The 14,385-nt window shown below is 42.2% G+C and overlaps 1 protein-coding gene across 5 annotated transcripts in view; it reads left to right on the top strand.

Moving 5' to 3' along the window:
• Positions 1–14,385, top strand: part of SLIT3 (slit guidance ligand 3) — a 938,430-nt gene that overhangs the window by 845,613 nt on the left and 78,432 nt on the right. For all 5 annotated transcript variants that reach the window (XM_019534858.1, XM_019534861.1, XM_019534859.1 and 2 more), the window contains 2 exons: positions 1,115–1,212; positions 9,571–9,710. In XM_019534858.1, the coding sequence (XP_019390403.1) occupies positions 1,115–1,212; positions 9,571–9,710 (238 nt within the window). The remainder of the gene's footprint in view (positions 1–1,114; positions 1,213–9,570; positions 9,711–14,385) is intronic.

Genomic DNA, 14,385 nt, shown 5'->3' on the forward strand with positions numbered 1-14,385 from the left:
TGGCAGACTGTTCCAGACCTTGGGGGCTCGGACAGTAAAGAAATTCTTCCTTATGTCCAGCCTGAAACGGTCTTGCAGGAGTTTGTGACCGTTCCTCCATACCTCCAGTGACTGGGAATGTGAGAGTATAAAGCACCTGGATGTAATGCATGTGATTAGCAGCATGGACAGAGAGTTGTCAGCTAGCTTTCTGTTTCTCTGCAGCTTTCACATCTACAGGTGGTCTTTGAAAATGTGTCAGCTAACTAAAACAGGTTCTGCAGCCATCTGAGGTTGACAAGCCTGAAACAATTTGGGCTCATACTGTTTGCACAGAGATTGCACAGCATCTATGATAGAAACTTCAGCCACTGTAGAACACTGGTCCCTACCCTGAGGAGCCTCATATTCATCCTGCAGTTGAATCTATATGTATTGAACTCAGTATCCATCAGGAGCAGGTCCATTTTACAAAATTGCAGTGTAAGGGTAGCTTGAACTTTCAAAGACTTAAAACACAAAGAGGAAGCTAGGGAACTTGCACAAGGTAGAATTTGCATTTTGTTCTGGATTCATCCAGAACAGCAAGATATTAACCTAACTCCATTCAAAGACAAAGCTGTGACACCTGCTCCTAAATATGTTAAAGTAGGAGTCCCATTCTCCTATATTGTACACAGCTACTTTTGGATCATGGAACCATTCTGTTCTTTTAAAGACTATTACACAAACTTCATTATTATTGTAACTCATAGCATGAACCATGATGTTAAACAGGGAAAATTCATTTAAAAAAAAACAGATATAATTGAAGTACTTTACTTACCTTTGAATATGGCCTTTAATTGGCAGAATTGGCTTTGTCAGTCAGTAACCTTTTTAGGTTGTGGGCCAGAGTGACCAAATCCGGGTCAGCGGCAGGTGGGGAGGGCAAGCACTACAACCCACTGTCACTACTGCTTTTCTGTGCAGTTACACAGAGAAAGTGTCTGCCTCTGGCAATTGTCCCTGCTACAGGAAACTGAATGGAGATAAGGTGCAAATGGAGAAATAACAATAAGACCTGAAAAACAAGATAGACTAGTCCAGATGGTATGTATTACTAACTGAATTTCTATTTAACTTTCCCCAATAGGGTCGAGACTGCAGTATGCCCATTAATGCCTGCATTCAGAATCCATGCCAGAATGGAGGGACTTGCCATCTCACTGAGACAAATAAAGATGAATTCAGGTAATAGAAAGTGAATTGCATGTCAAACAAGATAATGAGTTGAATTTACCTTGCACTTGTCTATTTTACATTAATGAAGCCTAATGGGCTTTTTTTCTTATTACAGAAACTGCTGTACAGGACAAATGATATTTTTTCACTAGACATTAAATTAATTTGGTCTCATTGGTGACACATAGTTTCCTCTGAAACAGGCATCCTTATTTTGTCTTAATAGGATGCATACTAAAAGCCGTTTTGTGTAATCCTCCAATCTGCTTTGTGTTATCCATAGGCTAATTTTCCTTGGGGCATTTCAAACACACATACACACTCCCTTTTTTTATTTGTAAAATGAGCATCTGTTGCTTGACAACCAGATGCAAAATGTTTTTATGCTGAACAATCTCATAGTCCAGTAGGCTTTAAGGAAACAATCGAAAAATGTGGCCGATTATGTCAGATCTTGGGCTTAGTGCCTGTAAAAGAACAGCCTTCATGACTTAACATCTTGCATTTTGCCCTCCTCACGAAAGCAGGGTCAGCCCAGTTGTTACTCAGATTGGACACTTCCAAAGGAGAACCATGAGGCTGAGTGAAGTGATGTGATTTAGCAAATAGATCTCTTCCTTCTGAAATAGTTTTCTCCAATTCCCTGTGTATTTAAGTTACTTTGTACTGTTCACTGAGGTTATTTTCAACTGAAACAACAGGAATGTTCTATCTACTTTTTGCATCAAGTTTCTGGGATGACATTTTAGAAATCAGTTGCTAAAACCTTGACCAAACTGTTAGCCTACGCTGCAGTGTTGATGCTGCCTTAACTATAGTAGCAGTGCTATTGTGGTTGGACTTCCTGGTGTAGACATCCCCTGAATGAGAGAATGGCCACTTTAGAGTTTTGTCATCACAGCTACATGAGCTCTGGGGTTTCACACTGTCACACTCCAGAATTAAGCTAGCTCTGTGTCTTAGAACAGAATTTGTAACATAGACAAGGGCCTATTCAGGTATTTGTGGTATCTTTTACTCAAAAGGGCCCTGGTTTGTAGCTTCTACTGCATATGTTAAATCTGTACTTCCTCTCCCAAAACATTTGTGAGGTGTTCTGATTGTAGGAATCACTCTCATCTCATCCCATAGGTAGCTGCATATCACTGTTGGCTAGGTGAGACAAAGAATTGTAAGTTTTAGAGACTGTATAAAACCATTTTGATTGCCCAGAACAACTTCAGTCAATGTGGGATCTTATAATTTAGTACATCCTAAATGTCATATCCACTGCAGTTTTAAATGACTTGCTCCCTCAGTTAGAGCTGGTGGAAAGAACATTGATACAGTCATATTCTGTCAGAACATTTTGCAAAACTGCATTCACAAACTTTTACAGAACTGGGGCTCTCAAATTTTGAGAAGATGTAGAAAGAGCAGGGACAGGCTCCGGTGGCATCTGAATGCCCTTTTTGATTATATTCAGGGGAAAAATGATTTTAGCATTTCATTTTGAAGCAACATGTATAGCAGCCTTTTATGTGGTGTCCTGTTATATATAACTATACGTGCAAAATAAAAAAAAAGGCAAATATAGACCAAATATTTAAAATGATATAGAAATAGAGGTTTCATTGGTGGAATTTTTTAAAATTTGGGTTCCTGCTCTGTTTCAGAATAAAGGCTTAACATCTCAAAATCTTTTGCAGAGTAGACCTTTCACCGTTAAAGCCACAGAAGCAGTGCTATAGTGGCTGTGCTTCCTGGTATAGACATCACCTGAAAAGTCAGACTGGCCTGCAGGCAAATGTCCACACTGGGGTTTTGTTATTAACCTATTGAGTTCTATCTATCTTCTTTATGTTCATTTCCTTTTATATATCTAATCAGTTTAAGTACCATGGACTCCACTTTTTTCTGGAGGAGCAGAACTATAAAACTTAAACCATTAATGTTTGTCTGCACTAACAGAGACTTTCATGGGGCAATAGCCAGAAAAGAAAAGATAAGGAAAAGTTTCAAGCTCCTTTTTGAAGGGAAGTCTCTTCTCCAAAGGATGGCACCAGTTGGAGTTACATGTATATAAATCTATGTGCATCAAAATGAGAAAATATCCCCTTAGATTATATGCTGTGAGGAAGTGAATGTCAAAAATGTTTCAATGAGAGGCCTCCTTGGAATTTTCTGTTGTGTGGCCTGTAAAAGAAATTATATCTTCTATATATTTTCTTCCCTGGAGAAATATATTAATACACAAACTCAGCTGCCAAACTTGTCAAATCTTTACTCTTGTAAAAGGAAACTTAAGCCAAAGCTTTCCTCCCCATAAAATGCCAAGCAGTTTAACTCTCAAGTTTCTGTAGTCTCAGACAAGCAAAATTACCTTTTAAATAATGGTAAGGTGATGACATAAACCAGCCAAAGGCAGGAAATTCACAGTTAAGGCTGAGATTCTATCCTCTCTCACCCCTGTCTCTCCTGCTGTGCCTAGGTATCACAAGGGGGTCTACACAGCAGGTGATTTCAGTTTTCATATTTGCTGTAATAGCTAGTCGCAATGGAGTGGGTGCATACAAGAGTTCAGCTGGAGTTCTCAAATCTGTTCTCTTGTCAACTTTTTATTTTGTAACATATTTTACTCTGAATCATTGTCATGGTTTTTAAAATGGCAGGTTTTTTTTCCTTGCAAAAAACAGATAAATGGCACTGCATGGCTCAGAAGGGTGGTAATACAACATGAAGCCCTTCTTTTCTCTAAATTGCTGATTCAAATCCCATCCAGGTCAGCTGTGACAAAGGTCACCCAGTCAAAGCTTCTTAGTGAGATTCGTAAAATGAGATGATAATGTCAAGCATGTGTCCCTGTCATTTAGCACCCCTCAGAGCCTTTGCTGAGAGTATGACAAAGGAATGCATGGGTCACAGTGACAGAGCTATCAACTGCCTCACAGAGCTAACCCAAGGCAAACAGCAGATCATTGGCAGTATTCAGTGTAGAGAAACATATATATTCCCCATATCATTTTATCTGATTAGATATAAAGAGAATTTCATTGTCCAAAGCTGTTACTCCAGTGCCATCCACAAACTTTAAGCTCACTTAAAAATGTAAAAACTGGAAGCTGAAAAGTCTATTGCATGCATACCTCCTAGTCCAAGGATAGATGAAGCACCTGGGGACTAGCAAGTCATTCCGTTGTTTTGCAGGTGCACAGAGTTATCTGCCAAAGGGTTTGTTATAGGTTTCTCGAAAAGCTGATATTTAAAAATTTCCCAAAAAATCACAACAGTTGATTCTGAAGTATAATCTGTTATGTCTGTATTTATTTTGTTATCCAGATACTAAAGAATTTGATCTTAGCAGAGAAAAAATACAACCAATAACTTTGGGTTTTCATTCGCTACAGTTCAGCCCTGAAAAAATTATTCCAGAAATGTCATCATTAAGTTCCTTAATCATCTAAAGAATACTCATAAAACTGCTAACTGTTAACAAATGAAAAGATGCACATTTCTAATAGCCAATTCAGAAAACTCAAACTGGGATCTGAAAATCCAGGTTTTTTTTCTCTTATGCCTCAGTGCTTCTAATAAAAGGTCCATGTTCCAACCTCAGTGCCTGTTTTGCAACGCTGTTGTCCTCAGATTATGCCCTTCTTTACATAGCTGAATCTGATTGGTCTAGACATGGAACTGAGTAAGTTATTTCTGAGTTATTTTGGTGGTGCACAAGCAATAAAAAAAAAGTAAGAAAACATAAAAAGCAGCAGTGATTTACTTTTTAGTCACTAAATCATATCCGACTCTGAATAAACAGAAGAGGCAGATCCGTTATATACTAACAACTCTCTAAGAATTTTTGTTTACTCCAAAGCCCTCTTCATACCCCTCTGAAAGGCAGCCACTTCTGGGATAGGAAATAGCAGCTAAATAGTGCTCAGCATACTGCAGAACAGTGAGGGGAAATTCTGGCTAGGATCAACAGTCTTTACGAATGAGACTGCTGCAAAATCTGGAAGAGTAGGCAGAATTCTGACATATAGGTCGTTTAAGATTCAGTGCATTAGGTCTTCTCTATTTTACCTTGATGCTAAGCTTTGGAACACCTCCAAGAAATAAGCTCCACCCCCTTGTTCCTGTTTTGTGAGTGGCCAAGCCCAACAATTAGGTAGCATAGGTGGCTAAGAGTGCATGCCCCAGTCTTTTTTCAGGCTTTCCCAGGATGTCTCTAAGAAAATATGATATCTGAGATCCAGGGGAGGTGCTCTAACAAATAACCCTGTAAATTAATCAGTAGGGGATTTTTGCCAGGGAGTTCTCACTCTTGGGAACTCAGTGTCCTGAGCAGTCAGATGAAACTCACATTTGGTGACCTTCAGGTCATGCTGTAAATCTCATTTTTTCTTCTAGGGTTTTTCTGGGAAAATATGTACAAATCCTCCCACACTAGCCCTCTTTCACCATTGTGTTCAACCTAAGGCCAAGCTTTAGCATTTAATTTCTACTTGCAGACTTGTGTATTTGAATGCAAATTGAAAAGAAGAATGACATAGAAATAATAATGCAAGAACTTACCAAATAATAGGGTGGAAAGGTAGCCAAATGTCATTGATAATGTCGACACTTCCCTTTCTTACAAAAATTAAATGCACCCTAATCCTAAAATATTATTTGTTAGCAGTTCCATATTCCGTAATGTCACTACTGTAAATCCTGGGATCGTGGACAATGGCTGGCTAAATAACTGGCAGCATGTTCTCTTGTTGTTGTCTTTTAAACTGAAAGAAAGATCCATGCTCCCAAACTGAGACCTTGGATGCCAAGTTGCAGCCTGGAGCTCATTTTTATGGCTGAGTTATAAACCCTTGAAAACGGGGTTTTGTAATGGAAAGGGGTGACATGATGAATGCACCACTTTATTTAATTAGACTTCTTTACCCTCCTCCCCCTCCTCTTGCCACAAAAGATGCTGTGCTAGCTCTTCTTTCTTATATGCCTTCTGCAATCACCTGGATCATTGCAGGGTCAGAAAGAGGACATTTTTTATTGATACTAATGAGGTAGAGACAGGAAAAGAAAATATTTCATATTGATTTATTGTGTTTTAAATTGGATTGATCTGAGCAGTTTGTTTTCAGTCGTTCACTGTGAAGAGTTTCCTCTTCCATCTAGCTCTCCTACCCTATGAATGACCAGTGTAGGACTGAGAGAATGTAGTTGCCAGTGTAACTTAGGTTTCTGTGCTGTTCCTCATTTGGACACTTCTTGTTGTGACTGGTTGAGACACCTGCCCCATCGCCCTGTTTCCTGTGCCATTTTTAATTCCTTGGATTTCTAATTAAAGTGAATATTTAGGTAGCCCATTTTATAGGAGAACCCAGTGTCACTCCTTGGGATCATGTTCAGGCAGGTGTAGATTGTGCATGTGCAGCCATCTGTGGTCTCATATTTTGGGGCTTTTGTACCAGGTCCTCACTCCTTGGATCACAAAAGGAGAAGACAGAGCCAGCTTCCTACCCTTGTATCTAATGTTATCGTCCCTGCATCTGTGGCTCTTCCAGCTACCAAACCCTTCTGTTTCCTTGATACAGAACCCCAACAGTATCTACAAATCACAATCGTAACCACATAGCCATGCTGATGGCTTCATCTCCAGCCTGGACATCCAAGATATTAAACCACATACACTAGTTTTGCCTACCTTAGGAAATAGTCTTGACTCGTCCAACAGTGGTCAGCGATTGGTATAGTTGCACTGCTTCTTTCCCTTTTAAATGATAATAACACCCCCCCAACCTTTCCAAAGCACTTTTCATGTTTAGATCTGACACTTTACAACCTTCCCCCCACCCTCCCCCACCCAAGTGTCTTTGCCTAAAGCAGTGGTTCTCAATCTTTTTAGAGTTCAGGCACCAAGGTTAAACTCAAAATACCCCTCAGAAAGTCCTCATTGTTAGTTTTCACTCATTTTTGACTACAGAAAAATAAGAGCAACTTTTCTGTTGCAAACAACTCAGAAAAAGCACAGGAGGTCAGAATGTAAAAAATCACAAGGCTGAATCAATTCAATCTTTGCAGGTTAGTCTAAGCTGTGTAGATTGAACCAATAAGCAGGTGAACAGACACTCACTTTTGATTTCAGAAATGCAGCCACATGCCTGCAGTGACCCAAGTTAGAAGCTTTGTGGGGTAGAGTATGCCTTCTTGCTTGGTGGGAGTAAACAACTTGGGCCAAAGCTACCCCACCTGGCCTGTGAGGGGGGGTTTATAGGGGAGGTACAAAGCATCCTGGGATGCTAGGGGACTGTTAGTTAGCTTGAATCTGGGATAGAAGTTTAATAAACTGATTTAACCTAAATCAGTTAAGTCTGATTACTACATCTATCCAGGTTTACCTTAAACTGGTTTCAGGCATTTTGAAAGTGGTTTATGTGCACTAAACTTCTGTTGTGTTACAGATTTGAACTGGTTTCAGATGGCTTATACTAGTTTATGTGTAATTTCTGTCCCTAACTAAAAGATTCCTGTTTGAAATCTCTGGGCTTACCTTATGAATCATGTTTGTACACCTAACAGTGCTAACATTGTGCGGCACCTTACAGCACCCTTGAAAGGACCTCCAGGCACCCCAGAGTGCTATAGTACCCTGGTTGAGAATCACTGGCTTAAAGAGCAGCCCATAGGCAGCTAAGCTAATTGTTAGGTGACTTTCTGACTTGGTCAATTTACAAGGCTTACCAAAGTCTGGCTAACACCTTATTCAGCTGACTCTACATTGTTCCCATAAAAGCCACATTCTGCTTCTTGCTAGGGCTGTGCAAAGCTTCAGGCCATGATTCTATTTGGCAGAGATTCGACGCAATTTGGTGGCTGAATCTCTGAATCCAAATTGAATCAGAGGACCCTTTAATTTCTCCAAATCAATTCGAAACCCTCTGACTCAATGCAGAGAGATTCGGAAACATTCAGAGGTTCAGACATAGAGACAGCTTTAAATGTTTTTTCTGCGTACCTCTAGGTAGCAGGGGGTCATGAGGAGTGACCCACAGAAGTGTGGGGGACTCCCCAGTGTGTTCAGCAGCTGACCTGGAAGTGGACCAGAAGCACTTTCGGTCCACTCCTGGGTGCCCCAGGAAGTGCACTGGAAGGCCTCCCCGCACCCTCCCTCTGGCCCAGTGACCGGTACCTCCTGGGTCTAGGGGGGTCCTCCTGTAACTGATTGGCAAGCTGGGAAGGTGCAGGGGGGGCCCACAGCATGCTTCCTGGCAGACTCAGAAGTGGATTGGAAGTACTTCAGGTCCACTTCCAGGTTCACCGCCAAGCACATGGTGGTCCCCCCCACACTCCTATGGGACAGTGCCTGCACCCTAGCATCACAGCAATCATGAGCCACACCTGCTACCTCAAGGTATGTAAAAAAAACTTTTAAAGCTGTGTCTATGTCCAGATCACTGATTCTCCAAATCAGCATCTAATCTTTGGATTTGACCAAATCGAATCAGGGACAGTGATCTAAATAAATGAATCAAATCATTGTCCCTGATTCTGGCCGAATCTGAATCCAGATTGAATAGGGCCTGCTTCACACACCCCTACTTCTCACCAAGAGCATCTGGAATTATTTTGTTTTTTCTTGGTCTTCAAGCTGTTGATTTGAGAAAAGCGTGCAATTCACAGTACGCTAGATAAACATATCTCAGTTTTGGACTTGGAGCCATCCCTTCAACAAAATGAAACTTGTCCTGTCCCCTTTTAATCTTATCATATGGTGTTAAAAGTCTTCCCAAACTGACCTATCACACAGAATAAATAATGTAGCTTTCCATAATTTCCACATAGGCCAAAATTTGCTTCACACCCCATTAAAGCTAGACTTCTTAATCAAATGAAAGCTGAGCTTGAAGAAGATAAAATACTTAGCAAAATATTTCTCAGCTGTGCTCAAGTCCTTGTAAATACAGGTTTCACATTAATACCTTTGTTTTTTTGGTTGGTTGGTTTTGTTGGGGGTGCCAGGAAGGATTATTGGTTATTTAGCTATGTTGCAAAGGGTTGAAATACCTATTTAAGATGTGAGCTATAACAATATCAGCAAGGGGTACAGCGTGATGCACAAGAGAGGATTTCATCTCCCCATGTTATAAACAGATGACTGCAGGCTGCTGGTGTCACCATGCACTCACAACTAGGGCCAAAAGCACTAAGTAATGTCAGTTCTACAGAACAGCAGACATTTACAGCTACGGCGCCTTTGGCTACAGCCATTCATCTATGTTACCTTACACCTCATTTTAGTACTACAACAAAAGGAAGGGGGAAAAGAATCTGAAATCCAAACTAATCTTTGCTTTTTGGGGTTTTGTTTGTTTGTTTTTCTTCTCTGCTAAGCTGTTCTTGTCCTCTGGGATATGAGGGGGAGAGATGTGAAGTAAACCCAGATGACTGTGAAGATAACGATTGTGAAAATAACTCTACATGTGTGGATGGGATCAACAACTATGTCTGCCTCTGCCTACCGAACTACACAGGTAAGAAAGAAGAACCACAGCCAGAGGGACATAGGAATCCCCTGGCAGTAGTTCAAGGAATTTCCATACTTTCGGGTACCCAATGAAAACTGACTGATCTCATGCATAGAATTAAACCAGGTTCTGGGTAGACTATAACATAACTAAATTTATTTGTGCCTTCTCTGTGGATTATGAAGAAGTCATATCTCTCTACCAGGGCTGTGCGAAGCTTCAGTCCCTGATTTGATTCAGCGGAGATTTGGCCCAGTTTGGTGGCCAGATCTCCAAATCTGAATCTAATCAGAGGGCCCTTTAATCTCTTCGAGTCAATTCAGAACCCTCCAAATCAATTCAGAGAGATTCAAACAGATTCGGACATAGATACAACTTTAAATGTCTTTTCTACATACCTAGAGGTAGCAGAGGCTTTGAACACTGTAGTGCTGGAGCAGATGCAGCATCCCACAGAAGCACGGGGTGCTCCCCAGCATGCTTGGCAGAAGACCTGAAAGTGGACCAGAAGCACTTCCAGTCCACTTCCTGGTCCACTGGGGAGAGCGCACCCCCTTGGCTTGGCAACTGGTGCCTGCTGGATCTGGGAGGGCACCCAGGGTCCCCTGGTGGCCAATCACTGAGCCAGGGGACATGGGGGACCCCCCCAGCGTGCTCCCTGGCAGATCCGGAAGTGGACCGGAAGTATTTCTGGTCCTCTTCCAGGTTCACTGCCAAGCACGCTGGAGAGCCCCCTCACATTCCTGTGGGATGCTCCATGCATCCCAGCACCGCAGCAAGCATGAACTGTGCTAGTACCTCAAGGTACATAGAAAAAACTTTAAAGCTGTGCCTGTGTCCTAATCACTGGTTTGCCAAATCAGCACCGAAACTTCAGATTAGGCCGAATCAAATCAGGGACAGTGATCTGAATCAATGGATCGAATCACTGTCCCTGATCTGGGCTGAATCCAAATTTAATAGGGCCTGTTTTGCACAGCCCTGCTATCTATCCTCTAAATCAAAGAGTGGGGCAAAAAGAAGGAATAGCTTTGCAAGGATTGTGCTTCAGCAAGTACAGCTGATCCCCAATTCAGAAGAATCAACTATCCCCTAACTAATAATAATTCATTAGAATGATGAGATTTTTTTTCAGGGAGTAGAAAGGGAAGTCTATGCACTTATTCAAGTCGGAAGTACTAATTTCCCATGTCAGACATACTAAGCCACAGTTACTGCAACTACAGATGAAATATCTTTTAAAAGAAATACTAAGCTTGAGGTGTGGTTATATAAATGTGTACCTGTATGCCTCTTTCTTTAAATGCCTCATAGAAGTGTTCCTAGTACAGAGCTTAGCTTGATTTTCATCCGCTCCAACTTTCAGAGAACAACTATAGTTCCTGTTTCAAATTACAGCATAATAATAACACTTGTAGAATAAGCTTCATCAGCAGATCTCAAGATGAGATCTAATGAAGTGAGCCTGATGCTATTCCATCTAAATTATCTCCGGGGTATAGATGGGGAAACTAAGGCTCAAAGACCCAGAATCACAAAATAAACTGGGAAGCAAATCTAGATCTCCTCCTCCCCTGCCCTTCAATTTAGATACATTTTTACAAACTTTTCTGTAGGAGTTGGAACTTCTTAATCCAGAAATCTAAAAATGTTTCCTTCCAAATGACTATTGGAGTGAACTGTTCACTAATCACAAGCTACCTAAAACCATCCTCCTCAGTAGTATACAGTGGTAAGAAAATACCCACATTAGTTCCTATTTAGATGCCTTGCACTGGGATTTTTACTCTTTGAGCATGGAGCACTTAATGAAGGGCTTCTCATACGCTGGAGTATATTACATATCATGGGATTTATGAAGTATCAAGTTTGAGTGGCTTAGTAAGTGAGAGGGAAGTCTTCTAGAATTTCCCAAACTCTTAAAATGCTTTTGTGGCCAATATGAGAAGCCTGTGTAAATCTTTGGCTGGGAAAATCCTTATGACTTGAGTGAAAATTTATTAGAGTTTTTAACCATCTTTCTGCCAAAGCCTCTGCAAAGCTTAGGCTTACTGGAGCAAAGTTTGGGGGTTTTTGTCCACCCTAGAAGGTTGAATCCAATGTACTCCCTTAAAGTATACTTATATGAGCTACGCATTGGTGATTTTAGTTAAAGTTCTTTATCTAGAGAGACAAACTTTTAATTTACAAAGGGAGATATACTGGGATAGGCAAAAATGCCTGAAGAACTGAACCCGGTGCACAGAAGACAATCCTGGTCCCTTTTTACAACTTCACAGGAGGCTGTTATACTCTTAGGCAATGGTGCTGAATAACCAGCCTGTGGGGCCATGCCATCCAGCCCACAAGACTCTCCATGGGCCTGGCAATTTGGCAGCAAGGGAGCAGTGGAAGCTTTAATTGCCTTGGCTCTGGAAGCTGCAGCAATGAATGCCACCACCTTTCCCTTGCCATCAAATTTCTGGACATGTGGGGAGCCCTGTGTGCTGGATGACATGCAGGGTCACTCCAAGACTGAATCCAGTGCACAAGCCCAGATCAGTACACCAGTTGTACCTGTTGACTGACCCTACACAACAATCCCATGTTGGATCTGGCCCAGGGACTGACCTGCAGGACCAGAAGGTTGATCACCTCTGCTCTTATGGAAATTACTGTAAAATACCAGGAAAGGGTAGATAAATGGCACCTATCAGTCCCTGGCTTTGATTAAGAACAAAGAACATTTATGACATGTCAGCATTAGTTTGGAAATATTTCCTATTACCTTGCAGCTCATTGTTATCCACATGAATGACCGAATATTGCCTTGTTATATAAACTGTCCCTTGGTAAGAATATACAAGTTTATCAAATAGCCGCACATATTAAGTCTTTGGACTAAATTCGGTTGGTGGATGCATGACACACATTACATATTGTGCATTATCTGTGGTATAGAATATTAACCCTTGTTCCTACAGCATGGCCAATGAAGTAGCTTTGATTATAACTGGGGACCTACACAATTTGTGGAGGATGCTTAAAACTGTTTAGGGAGTACCTGTGCTAAAACTCGCAGCAGTTTCAAAAAAGGCAAAATGTATCTTGGATGAACTAAACCTATGAGTACTCGTAGTAATTTGTGAGAGTAGGGTCACTGAAATTACATTGAGGTCAGGTTTTGAACAAGCAAGGAAATAATCATGCTCCCAATAATCACCTTTGACAACTCACTATAGCAAAAACTCTTAGGGTGAAATGCGGTTATGGTAGTTTAGAAGCCCATAGGTATCATCACTGCCCTTCTTGAGGGTAATTGTAAGAAACAGTTAAACTCCTGTAAAGGATAAAATAGCTGAAGTAATATGAGCCATCACTCAAAAGACAGGCTACATATACAGCCAGGTAGAATTCAGGCTGTGTAGGCAGAAAAAGTTTACTGGGGCTGGATGTACATTTGAGACACTGGTTATTGTTTAATAGAGCTCCTTATGTGAAAGAAAAACAAGCAAAGAAACATTGAAGACTACAGAGCGAAAGCAACAGGGAAGCCACAGAACACCATTCAGAAGTGTGTGTGTGAAAGAGAGAGAGAATGTTTGCAGAAAAGGGCTCGCTCGAGGTTTGAGTTGCATCTAAAGAAATACTGTGTAGATTCTTCATAAATACAAAGAGTTGCATCAAAGTAATACCTTGGTCCTTTGTCCTTTTTTAGCCCTAATGGAAACACTTTGCAAGACCTGAAATCCTGGCTTACAGCTTGGGTCTAAAGGGGTAACAATGGTGTCAATTTGGCTTTAAGAAATGAGAGATGGGTAACTTTCTAACTGGTAATGTAGTTATAATTAAGATAAGAGCAATGAAATCTCATGTTTTAAAAAGTAAGTGAACTCTGTTTCAGTTGGGAAGGAATTTTTTTTCTCATATTCAAATGGTCCAGTGAGCTACATGCATTTCTGGTATTTGACTTCCTGTCAGGCATGATAAACAAGGAACAAGCAAATACTGTGTTTTTTAATGAGGCCAAATATAAAGGAACTAGCCAGTTGCCCATCAGGAATGACAGGGGGCCATGTGGGGGCGAAGCGGGGGGCAGGGGAGGAGTGGTCCCAGGCCCAATACAGGGGAGGCCCAGGCCTGAGGGTGGGGAGAAGCTCACCTGCCGCAGTGAGGGGAGCAGTGGGACTGGGCTGAACCAGGAGCGGTGAGGAAATGGGAGGAGCAGGCTCGGAGCCAACAGGGGGGAGGGGCGATAGGGGAAGAGTGGGCCTGGGCCCAAGGAGGGGAGGAGGCTCGCTCCTCCCCTCCCCCAGCCACTGCCATGTCAGGCCTCATTGGGCTGGGCCTGCTGCTGCTCCCCCACTGCTGCGCTGGGCCAGCTTCTCCCCGGACTTAGGCTTGGTCCTCCTCCCTGCCCTAGGCTGGGCCTCCTCCCCTCCCCCCACTGCCGCTGCCACTAGCATGCCCACTCTTCCCCCAACCGGCCTCGGGCCCACTCCTCCTCCCACCATCACCATGCCATCCTGCATTGGGCCCTGCAGGTGGCGACGATGGAAGGGGGAAAGGGTGGGCCGAGGCCACAGCCAGTGGCCTGCCCCTCCCATGGTATCCCAACCCTGCTTCCCACACCCCGCGCTGCCTTCACCACCATCTGCAAGGAGCACAGAGGGGACAGGCATGGCCAGCTCCGGTGGCCTCG

This window comes from Crocodylus porosus, unplaced genomic scaffold (assembly GCF_001723895.1).
Source record: "Crocodylus porosus isolate Cpor-Errol unplaced genomic scaffold, CroPor_comp1, whole genome shotgun sequence".
In the NCBI taxonomy this organism is placed as follows: domain Eukaryota; kingdom Metazoa; phylum Chordata; order Crocodylia; family Crocodylidae; genus Crocodylus; species Crocodylus porosus.